Source organism: Eschrichtius robustus, chromosome 5, assembly GCF_028021215.1.
Source record: "Eschrichtius robustus isolate mEscRob2 chromosome 5, mEscRob2.pri, whole genome shotgun sequence".
NCBI classification, from domain to species: Eukaryota; Metazoa; Chordata; class Mammalia; order Artiodactyla; family Eschrichtiidae; genus Eschrichtius; species Eschrichtius robustus.
The window spans coordinates 90,036,493-90,064,085 of record NC_090828.1 but is presented as its reverse complement, the minus strand read 5'-3'; the positions used below and the strand labels follow the sequence as shown (position 1 = coordinate 90,064,085).

The 27,593-nt window shown below is 33.3% G+C and overlaps 1 protein-coding gene across 1 annotated transcript in view; it reads right to left on the bottom strand.

Moving 5' to 3' along the window:
- The window catches only part of LRP1B (LDL receptor related protein 1B), a 1,676,205-nt gene that overhangs the window by 134,372 nt on the left and 1,514,240 nt on the right, over window positions 1–27,593 (bottom strand). Inside the window, exons 68-73 of the mRNA XM_068543688.1 lie at window positions 23,527–23,643; window positions 16,787–16,893; window positions 11,569–11,698; window positions 9,786–9,892; window positions 9,316–9,448; window positions 1,238–1,360 (exon numbers count right to left, since the gene is read on the bottom strand). Of these exons, the coding sequence (XP_068399789.1) occupies window positions 1,238–1,360; window positions 9,316–9,448; window positions 9,786–9,892; window positions 11,569–11,698; window positions 16,787–16,893; window positions 23,527–23,643 (717 nt within the window). The remainder of the gene's footprint in view (window positions 1–1,237; window positions 1,361–9,315; window positions 9,449–9,785; window positions 9,893–11,568; window positions 11,699–16,786; window positions 16,894–23,526; window positions 23,644–27,593) is intronic.

Here is a 27,593-nt window from a genome sequence, read left to right as displayed (position 1 = left end):
TGAAGTGGAATAGAGAATAGAAGAAAAAAACATAGTTTATAAAAATAATAGGTTTTGGCTTGATATTGGTAAACTCATATTTTTTCAACTATTATGATTCAGAAACAATACTATCTCTGGTCATTCTCTAGAGTTCACTTTGTAAGATTATGTAGAAGAACTGAAATTGAAATTTAGTTATATCACTCATCAGTTGTACCTACAGAGATCAATTCTCTAACTACTGTCTTTTTCAAGTTTTAAAATGTGTTTAAAATAAAGCTGCTTCCTTGTTTCAGATTTTTTTTCTTCAACTGTAACATCTGTAGTCAATATCATCATCTATCAAAATAATTAGTTTAATTTGATATACCAAATAGAACATAGAATTTAAGAACATACACTCATGCTATGTTTCCTTTAGTTCACCTGATGTGCTATTTAGTTATATCCAAAGTAGCAGTATTTTTCTTTAAATTAAAAGTTAAATTACCTTTTCTGTTGAGATTAGCAAAAGAATGAGATGAAGAACAAAAGTATTTACCAAATACAGGAAATCATTTAATTTGGTGATCTAAAGGCGCACATTTATATTTATAGTTCGTGGTTGCATAATCACGATTGTGACAAATCTCAGAAGTAACTTGAATTTGAAGAAGAAATAAATTTTGTTAAGATTTTCAGATTTAACTGTTAAATAACTCCTAATTGCAGTTCTCTGCCTAACATTTGTAAGATATATATATATGTATATAGATAGATAGGTAGATAGATATAGATAGATAATGTCTGTATATCTCTATGCATATTTATTTCCCTTCTCTGAATAACCACAGTCTCAGTAGTGGGTGACTTGTGGAAGTACATGATTTGATTATGCACATTTTTTCCATGCTTATCTGTCAAAAAAATTGTTTTAGCCTAAAACACAAATTGGGTATAAAGCCAAAGTCTTTATATGAACCTTACTCAATTCAAAAGGTCAACTACTCTAAATCCTCCTAGACAGACCATAATCTATCTTTTGAATAGTGCTGACATGTGCAAGTTCAGATTTAGGAGGGCTCTCTATAAAGTCACAAACTTTGAGCAGGGTTATCTCTTATTACCTGACCAAAAGCTGTATCTGTGGTTATACTTTATCTATCTAACCCCAGGACGGTAAAATTTGTGGTTCACCTCACCACTTCATCGATTCACACCGGCACACTACATCAGGAGATGAGAGTACAATCTAGAGCCACGTGAAATGCCATACCACACATGTCAGGGGCTTCGTCAGAGTTGTCTCCACAGTCATCTTCTCCATCACACACCCAGAAATGTAGTTTGCAGAGGGAATTATTGCAAAGGAACTCATCTGCTCTACATATATTTCCTCCTTTATTTTAAAACAAAAAAGAGACAGAGAGATATAGCATAATTAATTCCAGTCAGCAAAACACATATTCCTCTAATTCTCAGCTCAGTATCTAGTGTCTCATTTCCTTATTTTTTTTCCCATATAATACTAGGAATATATATATAATGTCCAAACTTTTTTTAAAAGGTATTCATTTTTAACTTTTCAAAACAATCTGATATCACACTCATGTCTATAACATTTTCTTTAGAAAATTTTGATCATAAGATGATAGAATCAAGTTTTCTCAAATATAAATACCCTTCCATTTCATATCATTTCTATGTTACTGAGTGTAAAAAAACTTAGATTTTAAATAGCATTAATTTTCTTTACTAAAAATTATGCTTTTCTGGAAAGAAAAGACACTTTAAAAATTATTAGATAATTCAGTTGTATCTGGAAACTGACAGACTGAACTATTAAAAACAGAAGGACCAGAAAAAAGTTTTTGCAGTCATAGAGAAACAATTAATTTTATAACAGACTTATAAGTTGGTGATGTGAGGAAATATTATTTATTCTTATAAAAATTCTGCAATAGAGTACTCTTTTTGTGTGTATTTTTTAAATGTTTGCATTCTTTCTCTCTTTACAGTTAAATAGAAAGCATCAAGAACACAGGGAAGATATACAGATTGCCAACAAACACATGAAAGGATGCTCAACATCACTAATCCTTAGAGAAATGCAAATCAAAACTTAATGAGGTATCACCTCACACCGGTCAGAATGACCATCATCAAAAAATCTAGAAACAATAAATGCTGGAGAGGGTGTGGAGAAAAGGGAGCCCTCTTGCACTGTTGGTGGGAATGTAAATTGATACAGCCACTATGGAGAACAGTATGGAGGTTCCTTAAAAAACTAAAAATAGAACTACCATACGATCCAGCAATCCCACTGCTGGGCATATACCCTGAGAAAACCATAATTCAAAAAGAGTCATGTACCACAATGTTCACTGCAGCACTATTTACAATAGCCAGGACATGGAAACAACCTAAGTGTCCATTGACAGATGAATGGATAAAGAAGATGTGGCACATATATACAATGGAATATTACTCAGCCAAAAAAGAAATGAAATTGAGTTATTTGTAGTGAGGTCTATGGACCTAGAGTCTGTCATACAGAGCGAAGTCAGAAAGAGAAAAATAAATACTGTATGCTAACACATATATATATGGAATCTAAAAAAAAAAAAAAGTTTCTGAAGAACCTCAAGGCAGGACAAGAATAAAGACACAGACGTAGAGAATCGACTTGAGGACACAGGGAGGGGGAAGGGTAAGCTGGGACGAAGTGAGAGAGTGGCATTGACATATATACACTACCAAATGTAAAACAGATAGCTAGTGGAAAGCAGCTACATAGCACAGGGAGATCAGCTTGGTGCTTTGTGACCACCTAGAGGGGTGGGATAGGAAGGGTGGGAGGGACACGCAAGAGGGGTGGGATATGGGCATATATGTATACGTATAGCTGACTCACTTTGTTATACAGCAGAAACTAATACAACATTGTAAAGCAATTATACTCCAATAAAGATGTTAAAAAAAAAAAGAATACAGGGACATTCTAACTTAAAATTAAATACATCCACCACAGGCAAAGGACCCAAAATACTAATAAACTTTAGTTGTATGTCTAGATATGTACCAATATATAGCAGAAACGGCAATGGTTAGGGAGATAGGAACTTGCTTTGTCTTGCTTTGGAAAAGTGTATTAATTTCTATGGGGCTCAACACCTTGATATGCTACAAAAGAGGTACGGTTAAGATTTGTAAGTTCATATTTGCAAGGAGTACATGGGGAAACCACACAAAGAAACTTGATGGGAATTTAAAATTAAGATAAATAAGATTGCTCTCAGAGAATTATATTACCAATTTAAATTTCATATATAAGTAATATCATTTCTGTATTGGTGAGATTTGATGATTGAAGGTATTAACATATTATAAATGGATATGTTTATTAAAACACGGAGCTGGGGAGTGATAGTGCTCATCCTTGCAAGCCTAGAAAATTCCAAGAAAGAAGCATTGTTCATTTTATGTATGTACTTTGGAGAGAATAATGAGCCTAGGCTTGTGAGAGTCAATAAGCTCTTCTTGTTCTGAGTTTTGACTTGCACACTAATCTCTAGTAATTCACTTCCAGTAGCAAAGATTTAACTTAGGAAATCACAGGATGAGATTTGGGTTTTAGAATGACAACACTAGCTACAGTGAGGAAAACTTAGAAATGAAGACAGGGAGAGTAAAGCCAAGATGGGAGGAAAAAGACCAATTTGAAGAGGGCTGGCAGCAATTCAGAAAACAACTGATGGAAACCTGATTTAGAGTAGCTACATTTGAGAGCTCTTCAGGAGGTAGAATCCTCAGGATCTGAAGGCTAACTAGATGAGGGTAGTAAAGGAGAGTGAGTAGTCAAACACAGTACTCAATTTTTGGTTTGTTTGGATCATTCAGTGAATGTTGGTGTCATTCAATAAATAAAAGATCACATTAGGAGGATCAGGTTTAGTGGAAATAATGAGACAATTCATTTAGGTTACTGGTAAGACAATCATGTGGTGATATTTAGCAGGCTAGTGGATAAATGTGTCTGAAGTATGGGATAGGTTTCTGAGGTGTAAATGTAGAGTCGGGAACGATCAGAATACAGTTATTATTTGAAATCTAGAAGAGAACACAGAGAAAATCAGCATTTAAAGTTTGAATAGATAAAGAGGAATCTACCAAAGAGACTGAGAAGAAGTAGCCAGAGTGGTAGGAGAAATACCTGAAAACTTTTCTAACAAGAAGTTAATAGTTAGCACGTTTAAATGATGCTAAGAGAGTAGCTTTAGTGAAGTGGTGGTGGGTTTAGTGAAATGTTTGTAGTTGGTTATTATAGATGAAGAATTGGTAGTCCAGAAGTTTAGCCTTAAAGGGGAGGAAGAAAAGAGGAAGTTGAGGAATTCAGTAGACAAGGTAATGTTGAGGATACAGAAGAGAGAAAAGGTAATTCAGATAATGAGTTCCTTGAGAATCAAGAAAGTGTGAAGGATTTGAGATCTAAAGCAAAATAAAAGGATTATCCTTAGACTGGAAGACAAGTCTTCCATTTCAAGAGAAAGGAAGGAGGAAAGGCTAGGCACAGCTATATGTAGCTTAGTTAATTTTCTGTCTAGATGTTGAAAAAAGCTCATGGTTTTTACTATTGCTGTGAGGTGGAATGTGAGAAGGTGAATCAACTTATTAAAAACCTGATATGGTTAATGGTAGAGAGAGATGATTAAAAACATACAGGTAGATTGCTTAGAATCTTGAGTGGTAGTTGAAGCTGAGGCCAGGAATTTATAGTGATACCATTCAGAACGGTCCTAAGTTTTCCTGCAAAAATGCTTAACAGAACTGGTACAGCTTACACTGACACCTCTGAGCACTGACAAACTAAGACACAGAAAAAGGCAGGTCCTTGGTGAGTGCAGCAAGGTGAATGTCACCATGTGAGATTTCTGACAGTACAATATCTGGCATTGGGATGCCCTTTTCTTTCAAACATCTGCAATGTTCAACTCTAAAATGCCCTAATTTTTAAAATAATCTCAATTATCAAAATCAATGCAAGAAAATATATTACCATTTAGGAACTCTGTCTGAAAACAAAAAGATATAACATGAACAGCCTTTAGTATTAAAGATATGAATATTGGTTTGAGGTGAGCTTTGGCTTAATTCAATATCAAAATCCATAGAATATGAAATAGAGTTTTATTCTTTCAGAATAAAGATTTTAATGACTAAATCTCATCACATGTTCCATTCTAAAATGGTCTAAATTCGAACAGAATTTGTAAACTCTTGACGTTCTCTGATTATTTTTAAAAACTCTATTTGGAGCACATCAGTATTGTTAAAAGGAAAAAAAAATGAGTTCCCAAAGGTATTGTATTACATAACATTATCATTTTCCCCATAAGAGTGTGGGACATGGGACTTGCCTGGCAACCCAGTGGTTAAGACTCCAGGCTTCCACTGCAGGGGACACAGGTTCGATCCCTGATGGAGGAACCAAGATCCTGCATGCCACAAAGTGTGGCCAAAAATAAATAAATAAATAAAACAAGAAAAAAAAAGTGTTGGACATGCCACTATTTTTATTAAGAATAAGAGAAATATAAATGAAATCATAATTGTAGCAGAAAGGCAAGGTTTTATGATAACCTACGAAAGGTTTCCTATTGTACTAGGAAGAATTTGCATTGCAAAAAATGCATCGGTGGGGTGGGGGGTTTCCAAGACATCTTAACAAGCTTATTTTGAAATGGCATGAAGCACACATAAACAATTAAAAACAGGTATAATTTAAAGAGATTAGATGGATTAAAATTCCAGTTTCCTAGTCATGTTCTTGATCAGCTCAATGGGAGGTTATTAGAAAAATAGATAAGTATATATTAATTAACAATAACCTATGTCTAAATATAACTTAGCTCTTGGCAGTTTCATCTGCGTTCTCATCTTTATTTGGGTTGAGATAAGCTTAAATATATATTTTATAATTTCTATAATAATATACACATTTGAGCTGATAATTGCTAAAAAGAATAACTATCTTTTCCAACAAAATTGCTATAAAGAATAAAGTTTGAAAGCTCAGGCCAAAACAAACACCAAGTTTCCTGAAGGCAACATGGTTTACCTTTAAAAATGTGAATGCTGGGCTTCCCTCGTAGCGCAGGGATTAAGAATCTGCCTGCCAATGCAGGGGACATGGGTTCGAGCCCTGGTCCAGGAAGATGCCACATGCCGTGGAGCAACTAAGCCCGTGTGCCACAATTACTGAGCCCACGCGCCACGACTCGTGAAGCCCATGCGCCTAGAGCCTGTGCTCCGCAACAAGAGAAGCCACCACAATGAGAAGCCCGCGCACCGCAACGAAGAGTAGCCCCCGCTCGCTGCAACTAGAGAAAGCCCTCATGCAGCAACGAAGACCCAATGCAACAAAAAATAAATAAATAAATAAATTTATTTTTTTAAAAAGTGAATGCTGCTGTTAATTCCATAGTATTTGGAATTTCAGTCCTTTTCAAGTAAACCAGTAAAATTGATTCACATTGAAAATGTTCCATGTTTATCCTGCAGTTCTCTTATCTTCCAGCCCCCAGCACTTAGCCCCTGTTAGCTCACGAGTCCAGATTTGAGATGAATGGAAGTAACATTTAACAGAAGAGATGTTTATTCTGGCATTTTATTTCCTCAGTGCCTTGAAGTGCTTTTTTCCAATACCTAAACAACTTCCTGGAAGCAAATCAAATACTAGACATCTGAACTTGGCCATGCCTTATGGTACATCCATACAGGATCAAACACTTTAACCAACAAGGTATTCCATTGGAATTTAATTACCTAGCAGTAAAGGAACCCAAGAAATGTTAGAAGCAGAAATAGGGAGGGTAGGGGAGCTTTGACATATTTCTAAATGGTTGAATTAAAACCTCTCAACTCTTTTTTTATTCAGTAAGCTTAAACATTTAATAGTCATTTTAAATCTGAAAGTTATCTCAGATTTCAAATACTATAATGTTCAGTTTTTTACTTTAATGTTTGATTTTTTAACCTAGAATCCTTTGTTCAAACACTTCTTTTATGAAATCCAGTATTTAAAAAAGTAGCTAAATCCTGAAAGGATTGCCCACCACCCATCCTCCCAGGCACACGCTAACTTTCCAGGTGTTTCTACAGCTGTTGGAGACATTTCACTGTGGCTGGACTTGATAGTATGAAAACATGAGCACAGAAATGTCCATAGAGATAAGACGAGAAACTGGACTGCTTGATTCTCATCTCAGTAAATTCTCTGTGCTGTTACATAATTCAAATCCCATCACCCCTTCCTTTTTTAATATTAGAAAACTCCTCAAAAGCCTTGGAAAACTCCTCAACATGCATAATATTAAAACCAAGTTCTATAGCATGACTCCTCAATTACTTGTGGCTCCTAAACAAATTGTTTCCCTCACCTCTGTGACTTTGAACATAATGATCCCACTGCCTGAAATGTACTCCCACATTTTGTTTGCATACCTAATTTTTCACATCAAGAAACTCATATTCCAACAGGGAAGCTTAGTCAAATAATACAGAAGTGATTATATTAGAAGGAAGTACATGACAACAGGAATGCAATCAAATGGTTCCTAGAGAAACTAAAAACAGACTGCAATTTGGTTGAAGACACAGTAGTAACTGAGATGGACTGAAAAGAATAGATATAATTTTTACTGGCAAAGGTATTGAGATGGCAAAATAGTAGAATAATCAAGAAAGATGTTGAAAAGCATGGAGGATATTGCTTGAATATTATCTTCCAGTTTGGCTAGAATTTATGATGCATAAAGAGGATTAGTAGAGTTATAAGACTGGAAAGGTGAAATGGGATCATTCTCTTATAACCCTGACTGCCAGGTTGTGATATTTGTATCTAACCAGGAAGAGCTTTAAGTAAAGACTGACATAACCAGTTACATTTAAATAAGATGAACATGGCAGCAGTGAATAGGATGTACTGGTGACCAATTGGGTCACTAATAGCCCAGATAGGAAGCCATGAGGAAAAGAACAAGACTGGTGACAGTGACTGAAGCTGAGGGGATAGAGCTTATTAATTAGAAAATGGTAGATGATGAGTAGCTTAATTGTGGTCCCAAAGTCTTTGACTGTAAGATTGTATATGAGTTGTTGTTACCAGAATGTCCACAAAGTTTGCTTTCTCTAGAGTGACCAATTACAGAAAGAGAGTGTGAGAACTTAAGCGAAAGTAAGAAACAGCTATTACGGAAATTTAATCTTTTACAGTTTTTTATAAGGTACTGCAGATTCCAAATGAGAAATAGGATTTCTTCTGCTGATATAATAATACTTTATCAGGTTTGGAAAAGAAATATAGTACATCATAAAGTTTTGATCTAATATTAAAGAAAGTAGAAGATATTTTTCCTTGAGCGACTAGATATTTACAGAAGTAAATACTTTAGGTCCATTTAAACTGTGTAAACCCTGAATGTCTGTTTAAATGCCTTGCAACATATGTCAAAATCTATTATCATCTCTGTTGATGATGTTCCAAATATTCTAAAATGTAAAGTTGATTGAGAGACTTTTATAAGTAGGTAAAAAAATTTGTATTTAAACAATATATATAACATTATGAAAATAATAAGAATGCTGCAATTTGTGTTCATTTTAAGATTCACCCTATAATTTCTTTGCTTTCCTCTCATTAACTCTAAAGTAGCCATAATTGCTGTTTTTAATGTGGTGACTTACAACTAAAAAGTTATCTGTCAGGATTTTCACATAGCTGGAAAAAAATGATGCTATAAAACAAAGTTTCTTTCAGACTAACAAATAATGTAGGTCATTTTCTCAACCATATGGCAAGAAAGAAATTTGGGGCACAACCTATAACCTATATATGATCTAGCATATTAGTAGGTGTGGTATAGTATACCATATGCTGTCTCTAGTCTTTCAGAAACAAGGCAAGCAATGTGGAAGAGAAACGTGCCCAGAAAATACTTTGGTAGGAATGGCTATAGTGGCTATGTTCCCTGGATTCTTCTCATATCCCCATTCCTGACCCAACATCTAGTCCAAAGACATGCTCATGATAGGCACCCAAAAAACACTTGCATTTTGGTTGTCTTTGTTATATGAAGACGAATTTATACTCTTGTCTGAAAATGAGCCAGATTTTGCTTATTTAGAATAGGCTATTATGTAATGAAACTAGAAAAGGAGAATCATTTAATGATCTTATCCTCTGCCTCTAGCACACTATGAAAATATTCTGCGTAGCATCTTAACTGCCATTCTTGCCATTCTCTTATTTGCAGGCGTGCGCGCACACACACACACGCACACAAAGTACCTTACCTCTGCCACAGTTCTCTTCATCGCTGCCATCCACACAGTCATGAATTCCATCACAAAGCCATCTAATTGGAATACAGTGGGCTTTATTTCTGCATCGAAACTGATCTTCCTTACACTCAGTCACACAGGCCATCTGTTCAAATACAAACGGCCACTGCAGTTTTCATTAATGATAATGCTATCGTCACAAGCAAGATAAACATGCAGCTGACAATACTGGAGATTGATTATACTGTGGGCTTTCTTTTATTTTTATTTAATGAATATCACCTCTGCAAATGACAATAGGGTTTAGTCTGTGGACAGCACGAAGATTCAGGTATTTGCTGAAATTACTGTATCCAATGTTCTTGTCTTGACATTTTAGACAGTGCTAAGAATCAAGATTCTGTCTCTTTGTTTTTACTATATTTGCTTTCTCAAACCTAATTCATGTAATTCAGAGATTTTAACCAAAAGATAGATTTTACCTCATCTGAACCATCAGCACAATCATATTCTCCATTACATTTCAAAGATGCTGAAATACATCCTCCACTGGCACATATATATTCACTTGATGAGCAAGTAGGAGAAGCTGAATATAAAGTTGAAATTTAGATTTAGTGAACAGAATGAATGGTTGATAGATAAAAGCATATATAAGCATATAAAAATTATACATAGTAATGAAAATAGTTTAAATTATTTGAGCTATATTCAACATCTGATATTAAATACTGACTTAAGATGTGCTTTACAATATTATTGCATTGTATTAAATATACCTCATGATGTAATAGCCTGTTCAATAAGTATTCAACTCACTAGACTAAAGAAAGAAAGGGAAAGAAAAAAACCCTCTATATCCTCCATCCTTCTGATTTGTGAAGAGTTAAATGTATTTTTTTACAATTTTAAATTAATTTATTTAAAAGACAAAAGCCTCAGATTATTTTAAAAACTGTAATAGGATTTAGTGACCTTTGGGAATGTTAATTCATATGCGCATTGTATAAAGCTAAAAGTGGAAATCTTGGCATGGTCTCATAGACCCCATGATATCTATTTGGCTGTTTTGATATAAATGTCATATTTACATAAGTTTTAAGAAGTTTTTTTTTTTTTTTTTTGGTTTGGGATTTTAAATATGAATATATGTATAATTAGCAGAGTCTGTAGAATTCAAAGTATTTCTTTATGATATGGAAAAATTTTTTTAAATGTGGATAAATATGTTACTACCAATACCCAATTTAATTAATTGACATAATAATGATGAGATCTTTCTTTGTCTATGTGTTTGAGTTTGCTAAGTTTGCATTCAAACCTCTGGGGTTCTTGGCCTTATATTAGACTACTAGGTAGCCAAATGTACTTACATAATGACTTTGTGGTCTAAATTACTTAGTCCAGGAATGCTAAAAAGCTTTTCCCTTGGGATTTAATTTCTTTTAATTGGCAGTGTTTGCCTAGGGATCTGTATTAATAAGGAGTCTGGGAATATGTCTGGATTCAGTAAGAAAAAAGATGTGATCAATTAGCAACATGGACCATGGGCACGGTACTGGGACAATGGTAATGTGTGTGCCAGGTATCTGCAATTCTGACCTAGTCTCTCAAAGTAATTTAACCATGAAAGTGCTTATTACCATATATATAGATTACAAAGTGATTTTTTCCCAGTATTTTTTTTCCTGTAGAATATTGTTATTAAAATTCCTAAGTATAAAAGTTAATTTAATGAGTATATTTAAAGTCATGTTTAAGGAATAGAAATGTATAAATTGGGTTTTTCTTCCTATACTCTGGCTTTGCTTCTTAATCTTAATTTTATTTTGGACCATGATATAAATAGAAATAATAGACATCCTTTTTCTCAGTTGGTATCACATTGAAACTACACATTCTGTTTTATAACCTTAATTTCCAGAATCAAAACCTGACTTTTATCATACTTACAGTTTCAACATATTTCATGTTGCTGTCTTGGAAAAACAACTCCAAATGGTGTAGAAAAATATAGAGACCAGAAAACCAAATTTTGGGGAGTAATGCTTGGATCTTGAAATAATAACAATCTTACCTGCCAAAACACTTTCAAAACATATGAAGGGCACACCAATTAATTTATCTACAGATATTTCAGATTATTTCTTAAAAACAGTAAGTATGTGCATTATTTGCCACTGTTTTATGCATATCATTGCTTAAATTTAAATTCTAACCAAGTTAAAATACTAGTTAAACGAAATATGGCCTCAAGAATTTTACCTGGCTCACAGTTTTTCTCATCTTCTCCATATTTACAGTCTTCATGGCCATCGCATTTCCATTTTGGTGATATACACTGACCACTGGAACACTGGAACTGATCTTTGGAACAACTTGTTTCACAATTTCTCTGTCAAAAACAACACAGACATAATTAAAATTAATTTTTTAGACAAATGTCTTCAAACCCAAAAATGACACATACAAGAAATTCAGATGGTCACATTTAAGCTCGTGACTATATAACATTATAATCCTTTTCCACTTTCATTTGTCTCTTAGTCATAATAAAACAGAAAAATGTAAAAAGAACATAAATCCCATGGCTTTATCAACTAATTAAATTGCTCTGAGTGGATCATTCTCCAACAGACAGTTATAGGGTAATGTAATTTCAATAATTGTAAGTGACGATGAAGATTGTGGGGAAATAAAAGGGCTAAAAAATATTTCTAAGCAAGTACAGCCGGTTCCTTGGGAGTGGGGTGGAAGGATGAATGTGAAACAACTAAGAATCCTAAGGCAATTCTGTCTTGCCTTGGCAAAACTTCCCCTAATGTTCTTTCTTTCCGCTTATTCCCATTTTTTTCCCCCTTTGTACCTGTTCTTTTACAGTTTGGTTGCTGTTCATGTTCTTTTTCCACTCTCCTGACATTTGTTCCTGTAGAACTGTGAAATGAACTGTCACAATTGGCATTTTCTGCTGGCTCGCATACAGATTTTATTTGGAAGTCAAATAAGATAGTAGTGATACCTTTGGGGGCCCTTCAGTGCTTTATGTGAGATCAATGAAAGGGATCCACTAGAAATTTACTTTCCTTGAGTCTGACCGCTCTGGTTGAAATGGGATGCTCCAGTGAAATATCTTGCTGGGACGACGTTTTTCTGCTGTTTAGCAATTTCTACTGTTGCCAAAATCTATTTGTCTGCTCCTTTCGTAAAAGGTGCAGCACTCTCACAGCTTGTGGAACTCCCAGTGAATGAAGCATGTCAAACTATTACTCCCTGCTTCTTCCCAGTTTCATCCCATATAAGAAAGAAGAGTTTATTTTCTAAATTCCTATAGTTTTCTCTTTGCTGATGGCAGTTTAGACTGCCTGCTATATAACTGATTTTCTTCTTTCCTTCCTTTCTTCTTCCCTTCTTCTCCCAAGTATTGAAGATTTACCATTTACTAGAGTTTCTTAAATAATAATGCAAAGAAAACTAAGATTACTCCCTGTATTTGATAAATTCTAAGAGAAGACCAGCACCTAAACCAACAATTGCAATAAAATATACTGTCAAGATAAATGAATGTGCTTTAAACATAAAAGGTTTGTGCTTAAAGGTTTCACAAAAGGCTTCACAGAAGAAGTTTAAACAGAAATGGAACTAAGAAAAGATTTTTCATGTGTAAGGAGAATTAGAAATGTGCTGTATCTGAGGGGTAAATTATGTAATGGTGCGTGACGTTGGAGAAAGAGCCCATGCACTGGTCATGAGAAAGTAATTTCATACATTTTGTTCATCACCTTCCTCTTCCTTGCCCAGTACTATGCCTGGGACACATTCAACAAGTAAGCATTCAATAAAAACTGCTGAATAAATGGTTGAATGAATGAAGTAGCAAATGTAGAAAATCAGGAACATAAATTAACATTTTATGTAATTCAGGTCCACTAGGATAGGGATCATGTCTGTCTATGAATCAAGTGTCTAATATATGCATTGATTAAAACTGCTCAGTATATATTTATAGAATTAATTAATGTTTATCTCAGCAATAAGGCTAACTCAAGTAAAAGAGCTCAGTAACTAGTGACACTGGTCTATTTGTATTGAGAATAACACAGAAGGTAATACTTCTAGACACTTTTTCTATCATCAGAAGATTTTGATTTATAATAGATTACAGTATAGTTGATGCAGTGTGTCTGTGTTTATATTTGTGGGGTATTTAATTATCTTAGACATTTAAAAACATACAGAAAAATAGAGAGAATAGAATAATAAGACCCATGTGCTCATCATGCATATTTAACAATTATCCACACTTGGCTATTCATGTTTCATAATCCTCTCCCCCAATTTATTTATATTCTGAACTTTAACATAACAACGATAGCTTCAGAAAATTAACAGTATCATGGAATTAACAAAAATTTCTTAAAGTTACTCCCAATCCACATTAAAAATTTTCTTATTTTCTTAACTATATAAAAATACTGTTTCGTAAAAGAAGGATGTAAAAGATGTCTATACACTGAGTTTGATTTGAGTTTCTTTTAATGTGTAACTATTTTCCATTCCCCTACTTTTTTTTAATGCCATTTACTACTTGAAGGAACCAGGTCATTTGCTCTATAGAATGTCCCACATTCTGATTTTGGCTGAGTGAATCCTAAGAATGTTGATACCTTAGCAACCTCCAAAGTAACAACTGAGCTTTTTATTTGTTTAAGTATTATTATGAACTCATGTATTTTTATACATTTATTATATTTCAAAACATTACACTCATTTGTTTTTTCTTTCTGATGCTCAAATTGTCCTTTTTGTCAGTGGAAAGTCCTGCAATTTTGCTCCTATGTACTCTGGACACTATCCCAATAGCCTTGTTTTCTGGCTTGACAAGACGTTAGTGGCTCATTTTGTCAATTTCCTTTCTCAGACCTAGAATTAAACATTTCTTAAAGGGGTTTTGATTCTGTTAATTGGAAAATGTATTTAGAGGTCATGATGTGAATGTTAGAGATAGTCTTTAAAGCTGGGATGTCATTGGTTTTAGGATTTTTCAGTGGCAGAGCTAAGAATATATATTTTTAAAAAGAGAAAAATAAATCAAGATCTCAAACTGATACTTTTGAATTTAACTACAGGACTTTTATTTACTTTCATTGTTTCTAGATTTGTATCTCCTTTATTTTACTTAAAAATTTTGAGTGTTAATAATATTTTAAAAAGTTAACACTTGAACTATCCTACTCTTAAGATATTGATATATGAAATTCAAATTAGCAAAACCAATGTTATTATTTAACAACACATCTATGAATACAGTTTAAGATTCTTTTACATTTCTTTTGTCCTCACAGTTATTATACTGGACGCAGAGGCCAAATATTATATTTTAAAGGCACTTTAAATAGTTCTTCTCTGTGTTTGCCACTAACTTGATACACAATTACATTGATCCAAGTTTTTGGTTTCTTTTTTTTTTTGTTTTGGCTGGAAATTAACAAACTAATTCAGTTAACATTCATACAAAATTAATCCTCACAATTTTCTTTTGTTCCCAATATGAGAATATCCTGTATGTAATTATGCTTTCTAGCCATTTGTTCAGCTCACCTTTTTACTTGTTTGTTTGTTTGTTTGCTTTTTTTGTCAATGAAACATATCATGCTAGATTTTAGAAAGGAAACAGAAATCAGCTGCCCATGGTGTTAGCCACTTCCTTACATATAGACTGTACCAAATGTCTGTAAATGTAAAGAAAGACCACCTTTCAGAGAGTTAATTTAATTCCCTAGGTACATTATCATAAAAATGTCCAGATAATGGAGATATATTCAGCCATCAGAGAACTATGTCCATGAACTTACGACATGAGAGAAACGGCATGGATAAGGATGTCTTTCACGCGAATAAGATTTTGAAAAAGAATTGTTTGATTCTGTTTACGTATGTTGGACATCTAGTGAACAACATGCAAGACGAAATCACAAGCCTTAAGCAATATATCTCCACCTCCTGATGTTTCACAATTACATGGTACTGATGGAACACATTTTTTTAAAGAAAACAAAAACAAAACATTTTAATGATACGGATGAATTTATGTGAAATATATTTCCCTCACTGGGAAACATTTAATACAATTTTTGAGTAAATAGATACTAAGGAAATATGTAGCTGAGCAATGTAAGACTTGAACTTCCCTGTGCATTTTTAAAAATTTCATTTTGACTTGTTTTGTGAATAGCCCCATGAATAGAAATAGTATTTTTCATCTTCTCCTAAGTGACCTTTGCAGCCTAAAGGTTTAAGTTTTCTGGACTTCAGGTGAGAAATTAAGTGCATTTGCTTCCAAAATCTAGACTCTTGTATGTGATTAGGGGAACTTTTCCAAGATAGAGAATGGAGAAGAATTGTCCAAACTTGATAAGAATACCTGAAGGCTGGGAAAGATCTAGTTAGTATGGGCTCTATCATTAATAGAGACCTGCAGTGTCTCCCAAAGAGGCGGGTAATCAGTGGATACTTAAGGAAGCTGAACCTGAAACACAGAAACCTCTAGAGCAGCAGGAAGAGTCTCTCTTGCCAAGCCTACAGTCAGTGGGAGGCCCTTCGTGAGGGTAAGTACATATTCGAGTCAATATGGTCTAGGGAGGTCTAGGGAGTCACCGTGTACCAGGAGGAGCCATGGTGGCCACTGAGCTCCAGAGACCTCATTTTTCCTTCATCTCTGACTGCACTTGATTACACAAGTGCTATGTTCCTAATAGTAACACGAGAAATCATTAACAGAGAAAATCACTATTTTCTCATAGTAATCACAGTGACTATTACTGTGTGTCATGTATTATTTTTAAAGCATCATGGAGTGATTAATATCTGTAACATGAATACACAGATGCATAAGTAATGAAATGTGTGAAGTTTTATAAATGTTAGCACAATCTAAGATTACAGAATTATCCAGAGAAATTTTAAACTTTTTTACTTAACTGTGTGTACATAGAGCTTATTATAAATGGATTGTGATTCATCATCTAAGCAAAGCTAAACCCGTGGTTTCATAAAAATTGATCACCCATATCTAAGTCTATAAGACTATATGTACTGAAGAAAGAGACTAGGGAGAAGAAACTGTTTAAAATGTGTAAAAATATTAGTCCTGACTATAAATACTGCAGCAAATTTATGAACAAATTCACAGATGGCAAGGGCATCAGCTATAGGGAATAGGGTTTCCAAACATCTTATTCCCAACCCAGCCATTCACCACTTGAGGTAAAAGAGACTATAAAATTAACTGTCAACAGTAGCACAAGAGCTTTTCCCTGTGCTGGATGTGTGTAGCACGGCACTTAGATATAATACTTATCTCAGTGTGTCAGGAGCAAAATGCATTCAGAGCTGTCCTTGTCACACTCCTTGAACTGAATAATAATTACGAATGCGATTTTAAGGAACTGCATTATTTTTTGTTTGATTTTGCGAAGATGCCTACCTCATCAGAGCCATCTGCACAATCAAAATCTCCATCACACCAAAACCTTGAAGAAACACAGTCCCCATTGGCACAGAGAAAATCTTTCACTGTACAGGTTTGTGGCTCTGGGGACAGAAAAATAGCACAGTGTTATTCTATTATATGCAACTTCATTCTAAAATTTATATGACATACAACATGAGGTAGCATTAAGAAAATAAAGGTTAGCCAAGCAGAACCAATAAACTGTTTAGAAAAAATGTTTCATGAAGCATCTATGGTACATAATGATTTTTCAAATTTATTTTTAAAGTCATGAATAGAAAGTGGCATTATAGAAACAAATTGAAAAAAAGACAAAAGATAAATAGCCTACTGTTTAATAAAAATGCAGCAGCAAAGTAAATTAAAAGGCATAAAAATCTACACATTAAAACAAAACAACAATCTTTTCCAGTTGAAATTCTAAGTCATTTTATGTATTTACTTAAAGCAAGTAAGACATTTTGTTACTCCCTGTGGGTACCCAGGGCTGTTTATTTACTGAAGAGTCTAGAATTTGGTTCTTGACTTTTTATTATGTATTCTAACGACTTTCTAATTCTTCAATTTTGTCCCCAGAAAATCCAGAGTTCCTAGAACTAAATTATACACGGGGGTATTATTGGACAGGACTAGGTGGGTAAAGATTGAAGAGGCAGGAGGAGACTCTGTTTTGAAAATTGCCTCTTTATTTATGCAATTGTTTGCTTATGCCCTACATTATTTACCTGCCATTTTAGATAATTTCCCAATTGTTAATTTAATTATGCTTCACCATATTCCACATAGGACATAAGCCAAATATTGTGACTTGCTATTTGGCTTCATTCCTATGTGGAATATGTTTCATCTGGACAATGAAGTAGGATTGCAGAAATTTGTTCCTGCAAGTAATCAATACGACTGCTGGGCATCATCTATTGTTTGGTTTTGGTTCTCCAAAGAGAACTGCTATCTGGTATGATGAGAGAAGCCCTTCTTGTTTTCCCCCAGTCATTAACTGTATTTACAGCTGTCTCACACACAATAATATTCTTGTTCGGATGAAAGAGAAATAGGTAACAGAAATTAAATTTAAGGAATATTCATATGAAGCATAATTTTCTACATAAAGATTGTGCATAATTCAGCCTGTTATTTGAATATTGCTCTACACAATCACTAGGTTTCTAGCTATACGGTAACATCTTGAATGTTTGTTATCATGAAGGCTCCTACATTTCTATATGAAGACCCCTTCTGAGAACACTGGAAGAACTGTGAAAAGTGGAATATGTACCAGGGCTTTTTGTTCTGCTCTGGGACTTTATTTTAAAATCTGAACTTCAGACTATGAATAAGATAAGATGCTTATCAGTAGCATGATAAGGGGGGACCCCCCTCATTTTTTAATACTCCTTTGTTTAGACAGCGTGACAAGAACAGTTTCTCTTTTTGACTTTGCACTATATTTACATATATTACATTTTAATTTTAAAAACAACTTTACTAATACCAACATTACTAATTATAATAATAATAATAATTACCAGCTACTGATTTCTTGTTTGTTGTTAGGCACTAGGTGAAGTTAATGCCAAGTACTTGAATTAGCTCGTAAGTTAATATTTACAACTCTGTAAGGTAGGTGCTATTGTTGGATCCTTTTTTAGATGAGTAAATTGAGGCACAGAGAGGATAAGAAATTTACTCCAAATCACCCAGCAGGCAAAAGAGCTAGTATTGAACTTGAACCTAGACAACCTGATACCAGGGCCTATACTTTTACTGCTAGGCCATATCATTGCCTCCTATACCACTGAAGAAGTAATAAGTGCTCACCTATTACAGGAATTGACATTAGAGCCCTGAAAAGTCAAGTTAATTGTCCAAGGCACATGGCTGGCAATGTCTATTTCACTTTACAATAATAATAAAAGAAAACCCTTTTTCTCTTTTTATCCATCCATACTGAAGCTATTTCACCCTCCTTCTATTTGCAGACACATGCAGCTTTATTCTCAGGGAAAAGAAATTATAGTAAAATTAATTAATTAATTAATCAATGCTCAATTCATCAAACAATGGTAAATAACATTAAAATATTTTCATTAAATAATAAAGAGAGAGTACATCTAAAACATAGTATATTTAGATGTTTTAAAACAGCAGTAGAATCATTTTATTTCATGGACATGAGGGTATCCAAACAGGATAGTTCTTCCTTTAATATTCTAATTTGCCTTTATTCTAATTAAGAGCAAGTGTGTTTATCAAGTGCTAAGCAGCAATAACTTCACAGGGTTTTACACACTGCTATGGGAAGGGCTGGATGTTGCTGATGAAGGGTTATAAAAAAGTTGTATAGCCAGTAGTTCAAGGCATTTGCCCAATAGTTCCACAGAACATTTGATCTATAGAGACTTGTCTTACCATTGTTAATTATTCAGTTCCAACATGGGTGCAAAGGAATTGAAAGACTTGCTTGGAAAAGCATTTTTCAATACAAATGAAAATTCTGTATGCTTCTACCATGTTTCTAAAAAACGTCAGCAAATCTATTCTGAATAATAATCCTGAATTATTTATACATACACAAATGTCATCAAGGAAGGGGGAAGCTAATCTGTTTCTAACTCTCATCTATATGCCTTAGAACTTTTTGCTACTAGTTATCTCAAAAAGAAATTCTCTCTTGAGGAAAATGTAATTTTGTTATGAGAAAAGATCCTAAGTGATTGTATTCTCTAATTGTTTATCTTGCCTTTGATCTTTTCAGGATAAAGTAAAAGACCAATTTTTAGAACTTGGTGTGATAGTTGGCACTTTTCTTGTGAAAAAGAACAAAAGAATGACTATACCTGAAATCTAACCCATCTGGAAAGAAAATTTAAATGTGACATTTTCCCTAATATTTCTAAAATGTTTTTCCCACACTAACTTGGTCTGATATTACCTATTCCTCAGATCTAAAATAGATAGGGAATCCCATACATGAACGATTAACCAGGTTTTCCATAAATCTCATTTAAACATGCTAGATTAACAGCCAAGAAGCCTTTACAGGGCATGTTTCAGAAGGCTGATTCTATAATAAGGATAAAAAATAAAGGCATCATATAAATTGGTCACTTCCTGCGATACTAGTGAAGGCACAAACATACTGCCTCAGAATTGAAACAAACTATGAGAGCCGTCTTGCACAAAACCTAAGAAGTTATATTCAGAAAATAAAAGCAACTTTCAAAGCCACAGAGTTAGTGGCATAGCAGAAAAGCTTCCAGAGTCCAATTTCTCCACTGAGTATATTATCATAAACCCTCAGTGATAAAGTTCAAAAGTTGTATCGATGCGGGTGTGAGCATCTGAGCAGAATTTTTAGAATACAATTAGTATAACTGACACACTATACAAAAAAATCTTCTCATATAAATTCAGTGTGAAAGTACTAGAAATTCAAATAAGGCAGATGCAGCTTGTCTTTCTACATAAACCTTGATCTAGTTGATCAAATTATTTGATAATTTAAAATCTATTGGAATGCTAGTTACTTCTTAATAATGCAAAGATATGAAATAATTTTATTTTGCATATCAATTACTTAGAAGGCATACATGTTATATATATTATATTTGTTGCTTATGAAAATAGTAGAGATGTCGAGATTTCTCAAATATTACCAAACCTTTGATCCAGATTACAAAATTACTCCAATAACAATGAAATTTTCTTATTTTTAAGAGCAGAAATCATTGCTGAAGCAAAGTGTCCCTGCTGAACACTTAACAAGGGAAATGATCATCATCAGATGATGAAATGACAATGGACTAATTATCTTATGTAGATATAAAACATTAGAAAGCATATTAAACTAAAACATAGCTGGCAGTTAATTGCTCCACTGCTATTCCAGCTCTTCCCATATCTATGGCTGGAATGTTTCCAACACAATTTAAAACGTTAATTCATTATGTACGATTCATAAACAAAGAAGTCCAAAAGCAAATTTTAAAATACATTGCTAATATTAAATATGTGTCCGGCACTGTGTTACACCATGGGACATAGCCCTACTCCTTAGACCATCTCCAGATATTTAAGTAGGAACTCAGATAAACGTGATAAAGAAATAAGTGAGGCAATGGAATGCAAGCAAATGTTGTGTGATAGTATTGCCGGCCTGTAAAAAAAAAAAAAAAAAAAAAAAGCATGTTGCTATTGTATAAGGCCAACTTACTATCTCTGGTATGTTTCACTACTTAATAAGAGCTAACAATAAATGACAAAATGTGCACTAAAATGCATATCGTTGACTAATAATATTTAGAAAACATAATAACATTATACCACTGCCCTTTTGGGTATATTTTTGTCATCTATATATATTATAATTATATATATAAAATTACGTGATGTATATAATATAGTCATTATTACAATATATATTGTAATTATGTGTATATAATTATAATAGTTCTGTTATAATTATATACATATTATTATAATAATTTCAATTGATAATAAGATATTGGAAATATCTTGAAAGCATTTGAATACAGCAACAGTATTTTTTCTAAGGCTGACTTCTACAGGACTAGTCTCTTGGTGTTCCCTATAGATATACTGTATTTTTTCTTCTCATTCTTCAGAGACTCAGCTTCTGTCTATGTAGAACTGGCATTTTCAATGCTTAAATCTTCCCATTTTTCTGGCCTAGTCAAGATGGTATCTTCAAACACCACTCAATGATGTAGAGCCCATGATCCTTTCTCTTACGTATTCTTACATGTTTAACATGTTACCCTCTCTGATACTTATCCTGTGTATGCCTTCTATTCTTCCATGTCACAACTATAATATGCTTCATTCTTGTTCACTGTCATCTCTCCTCTGCAAATTCATCAATATTACTTGTCTTAGCCACAAGCTCAGAGTGAGTAGGAACTAAAAGAGATACACACATAATTGGGTATTTTATACTGCAATGCTTGATACTGCAGTCAATTCCCTTGCATTTTCTTAAGGGCTCTGTGGCTACAATGATTTATCACTAAGTTTCCACAGTGACAAGTGAGAGGCAATGTTCCTTCTCCTTGCTTTCTTGCATCAGAAGATGACTTTTAGGAGATGTCAGCAAAATGATATTCAGCCACTTGAGAAACCCCAGGAGACTCAGAAATGAGCTTTCTCAACCCTTCAATTCTTCTTAATTTCTCATTAAAGCAGTAACCTAACTTCTCACACAATTTAAATTACCCTTTGAATAAAGGGTCTTCCAAGATGTGAGTCTCTTGTGTTGCCTTCCCACCTACCCTCTCTTGTTTTCAATATCCTTCAGTCACAGGCATTTCCTCTCAGGTATATTATTGATAACTAACACTAAATGTATCCAAAACTAAGCTAAGTAGTTATCTGTGTATTTAAGCTCTGAAATACAAATAAAATAAATTAAAAATATATAATAATTGTTTCTTTTTTATATTTCTCCTCTATTCTTACCACCATCACCCCATTAGAATTTTAATCACTGGACAGAATCTGAAAACATGCTATATAAAAATTGTTTTTTTAATTACTGATTAAAGGAATCTAGAACACTCTAATGACTCTAATGACTCTCTTTACCTTTCTAAAGAGTACTATCAGTTGGGAGATATCTATGTGAAGAGCGAGTAATACTTTCTATATTCAAAGTATTTCATAATCATAATGATCCAGAGATTTCATAATTAATGTACCTGATACTCAAACACTAGTCAGATTAAGTTCTGAAAGTTATTCAAAACATTAGTTGACATTTTGCAAACTGAACATCCAAGTGGTTTATTAAGGCTGTGACTCTACTAATCGTATGCTTTTATATAATATATCCCCATGCTTTAATATAACAATTCCTATTTTGTCTCCTGTATCTTGGGAAATGAATGCTCTAAGTCCAATGCATAAGAGTAGACATTATTGTTATCATAAAATCCTTTTTGGAAGTAGCAGAATGTAAATATTTAATCAATGGAATTTGATTATTATCTTATTTTGAACATGATTATATTGCCTCTTTATTTAAACAGCAGCATAAGAAAGTGCCAGTAAGAAATACATTCAGAAATTAATGCTAGAAGATAGAGATACTATCACAATTTTACATACTGTCATGCTTCTTAGAAAATAAAATTGTTGGTTAATTAATGTCTTTTAAATTTATTACATAAAAATGCAGGAGGAAGATGATGATAATAGCTTTATTCTATTTTGAGAGAAAAGCATCCTGAATACATGTGGTGTTCACCACTCCAGAGAGAATAAATGATATTTCACTGAAGGATGCTCTTGGGTGAATTTACAGTGTAAAAGGATTTGAGACAAATAAAATGAATTCCATCCATTAAAGAATGATATGTTTTGTACTGTCTCCATATCATTCAGCTCTTTGTATGAACTTGCATCAAGGGCTACCTTCACTGCATACTAATGGGTTGCATTAAACCTCATGATACTTTCATACTAATTCTGATAAATGTAAGAAAATAACTCCCAGGATGAGCATTTCAATAATTCTACCATTTGAGATTTAGGTCAATTTAGTCTGAATATTCTTGTTCAAATGTGAATATATGTATAAAAATGTGAGCTGCAGGACAGACAGGTTCAAATTCATACCTTAACTGAACTAAAAATTGCTCTCCTGCTTATTGAATAGGCTGTCAAGCTTGCAACGTTCTCAAGCAAGAGTTACTTACTACAGTTTTCTTCATCTGAATTATCACTGCAGTCATTTTGGCTATCACACCACCAGTGATCTGGAATACAGTTGTTGTTTTTACACTGGAATTCATGAGGACCACAAGTCTTTTTATCTGTAATGGAAAGAACCAGAATTTGCATCGTTTACTTCCATAAAGACATCCCTCACAATGTCCTCACTGCCATGCCAAATCCAGGGACATGACATTTCCTCAGATCTCAAGTCAGTTACTAACTGAGAGCATCCCTAGGAAAAATTGAAGGCAAGTTCTGAATAAAATTTCATTGTGAGCTAATTACAAAGTAACTGATTGGACCACCCACTCAAAGTCAACACAAATCAATCAGTAAAAATAAGGATCAAAATTATCCAAAACTACCTTTCTCTTTAGGACACTCCTTCCCTAAGCCACCTTCTATTTCTGATATAAAGCAGCAGCTATAAAGAAATTGGTATTAAACTCTGGCTGTCATCTTGTCTTCCTCCCTTAGAAGTTCTTACTCAAAATCCACCTGTGGTCAGCTGATCTAAACTCATAGATTGTAATAGCGCCTAATGTGTACAGACCTTGAAAATTCTTAAAGTGCCATTTCACTTGAACCTCTAAATAATCCCACTGAGTATCAGATGTATTAACTAGCCTTTCACTTCACAAATGACAAAACAGATACTCTTAGAAGTTTAAGAACTTGATGCATTTTCACTACTATTAAATGGCACAGCCAATATCAAAAAAAGTGTGCTTTGACTCCTGATTTAGTGTTCTTTACAACAAACCTAACTGTGTCCATAGGATCTAGAATCAAAATTCATGCAATAAGAATTTATGCAGAGTTTAGGTCATATATTTTTAAATTTTCATAAGAGTAATATCCAACTGTTATAATCTACGGCAGCACTTCTTAAACTTTAATGTGTGTACATATTAATTAGCTGGGAATTTTGCTAAAATGGAGATTGTGATTGAGTAGATCTGGAATTCTAACAAGTTCTCTAAGTGATAACATCATCCTTGGTCTCTGGCACACACTGAGTACCAAGAGTCAAAAGCATCAAGATGGTATAAATTCAAATACATAAAATAATAAGAGGAACAATGTCATTGCACAATTTAGGATACATTTTTCTTTCACATACTTAGATCAACTCCTTATTCTCAGCCATGTTAGAGATGGACCGTGAAGTGTTCAATGATTCAGATTAGTAAAATAAATTAACTAAAGGAGAAGATACACTATTTGGTGGTGCTTGCTACTCTTTACTTCAGAATGCATCTTATAAAATTCAGATTTAAATAAGATTATGAAAACAAAAGTGATTTAGGTTTAATTATGAAAATAAAGTAATGATCATATATTGAAGATCCAGCCCACCTCTTGCATAAGCATTTTCATAAACATGCTCACACTCAATCTTCAAAACATCCCTAAGAAGTACTATTACATGCATTTAAATAAATGAGAAAAATAAGAAAGGGTTTAACTGATTTCTCCAATTTTACAAAGGTCTTAAATGGCAAAGGAGGAATTTATATACAGATCCTGCTCAAGAAACATTTCACATTTTGTAGAAATTCTCATGATAGACTTCAAATGCATTGTTCTACTAGTAAGTGTATATTATATATAGCCTAATATATATATATATGCATATAGATAGATAGATATTAATAGATAGAGAAAGAGAGAGAGAGAGAATATCTCCCTGCTTCTCTTCCATCCTGCCTGCCTACCTGCCTCTCTGCTAATGATTACTCAGAACCTAACTTGTGTCACTGTGTTGAGTGCTGTGTTTTGTAATATATCCTTTTTGCCTGTGTTACACCTCACTTTAGATTAAAAATTGGTTTAAAATCTACAGAAGTTCTAATGTAGTATTATGTATATCTCAATCAAGCAATATGTTAGGACGATTGGAACTTAAATAATAAGCCTTGAAAATATGGGATTTGATACTGAACTATTTAGATGGTTATTTCATTTTGGCAATTAAAACAAACTCCTCTGAAACTACTACTCTAGGTAACATTAGTTTTATTTATTTTTTGCCATGTGTTGCTTGCATTATTTTAGAATACTGCTTAAAATTTTTAGAATAGAAGAATATAAGAAAGTGCAGTCTGGATCAGTCAAATAGACCATTTGACTTAGTATTACAACATTGTCCCCAAGCAATTCTCTGTGACTACAAAAGGTTAACAATCAGTACTAAATATCAACACAATGTGCTTTTAAGTTTTTCCCCCCTAAATCCTTGTACTTTTGTTTTCTATGTTTAAACATTTTTATCATATTTTGTGTTTCAAAGAGACCTGCACTAATTTCTTAACAAGAACAAGTAACAGTTCATTGCTAAGGTTTCAATTTGGGGCGTGCAGAAACAGTACGTGGAAAGGTTAATTACCTTAGGTAAGGTTACTCGAATTTTATGTTTCCAAGTTATTTAACTTTTTGATCCATGACACCGCTTATAAAAATTACAAATACAAACTATATAAACTATATAGACTTTTTCTGCATTTAAAATCTCCCTTGAGGAGTATATATATATATATATATATATATATACTTTTTTTAGTAAGGTGTAAAACAGCAGTTCTCAAATTGGCTTCACATTAAAATCACCTAGGGAACTTTAAAAACTCCCTTTGCTTAGTCCATATCCCACATCAATAAAATCAGACTCTCTGGGGTGGGACCCACACATCAGTATTTTTATTAAAGCAAGTTGAGTGATTCCTATGAGCAGCCAATATTGAAAATCACTGGCGCCCCCAAAACTGACTGTAGAACAGAACATATATAATCCCAAATTGTAATACTCTCGAGTAATTAAAATACTCACAATATGTAGAGCTATTAATTCATATTGTTAAACAGCATTGGAACTATGCTTTATTTCATTTTTTGGTATTGTAAATTCGGAGAAAACAAATATAGTATTTGAAAACTTGTTTTCTTTGTTTAATACATTTTCATATGAATTGTAGATACTCATGACAAATTTGATCCTCTCAGAAAGGTGGAGTGAGGGACCACCAAAACACAAAACTATATGTAATGCATACTGCAGTACTATTGGTGCTTCTTTGTATTTCTGAAAAGAAATAAAAAAATCTGGTGCTGTGATGTCTTGCAGAGCAAGAACTAGGGAAGTGGACCGAGAGACAGGGGTGAAAGAAAGATTTAAGTTTCTCTTCATACTAAAAGGAATCCAAAGGAATCCATAAACTGCTGGAATTAAGTGAATTTGAGAAGGCCATAGGATACAATGTCAATGTATATATTTAATTATACTTCTATATATTAGCAATAACAAAACATTAAACTTAAAGAAAAACTTTTACAATGGTATCAATAAAACAACAAATACCTAGAAATAAAACTAGTGAAATTTGTGTAAGACCTTCATACTGAAAACTATAAAAATTGCTGAGAGAAAGTGAATAATGTCCAAGAAAATGCAGTGATATATCATGCTCATGGATTAGAAAACTCAAATTGCTATAATTTTCTCTAAATGAATATATAGAATTAATGAAACCCCTATAAAAATTCCAGCAAGTTATTTTTGAGGGAATAGGTTATCCTAATCTAATTACTTTTAAGAAATAGATTATTCTAAAATTATTTTGAAATGCAAAGGATCTAGAACAATCAACCAATACTGAAAAAAGAACAAAGTTAGAGTATTTACAGTACCTGATTTCCAGTTACTATAAAGTTACAGTAATCATGAGAGTAGAGTATTAAGCAAAATGAAACCAGAAATATAAGACTACACATATAGTCAACTGATTTCAACAAAGGCTCCAAATCAGTTTAATGGGGAAAGGAAAGTCTTTTTAAGCAACTATTACTGAAACAAGTGGCTATCTATATGAAAAAGGTAAATTTCAACCTATCCTACCCATACACAAAAATTAATCTGAGATGATCATAAATGTAATATAAAGCTTCTAGAATATAGGAAGATATTTTCATAATCTTGGAGTAGGCAAAGATTTCTTAGACAGAACACACAAAATAATAATAAGAGAAAAATTGGTAAATCGAACTTAAC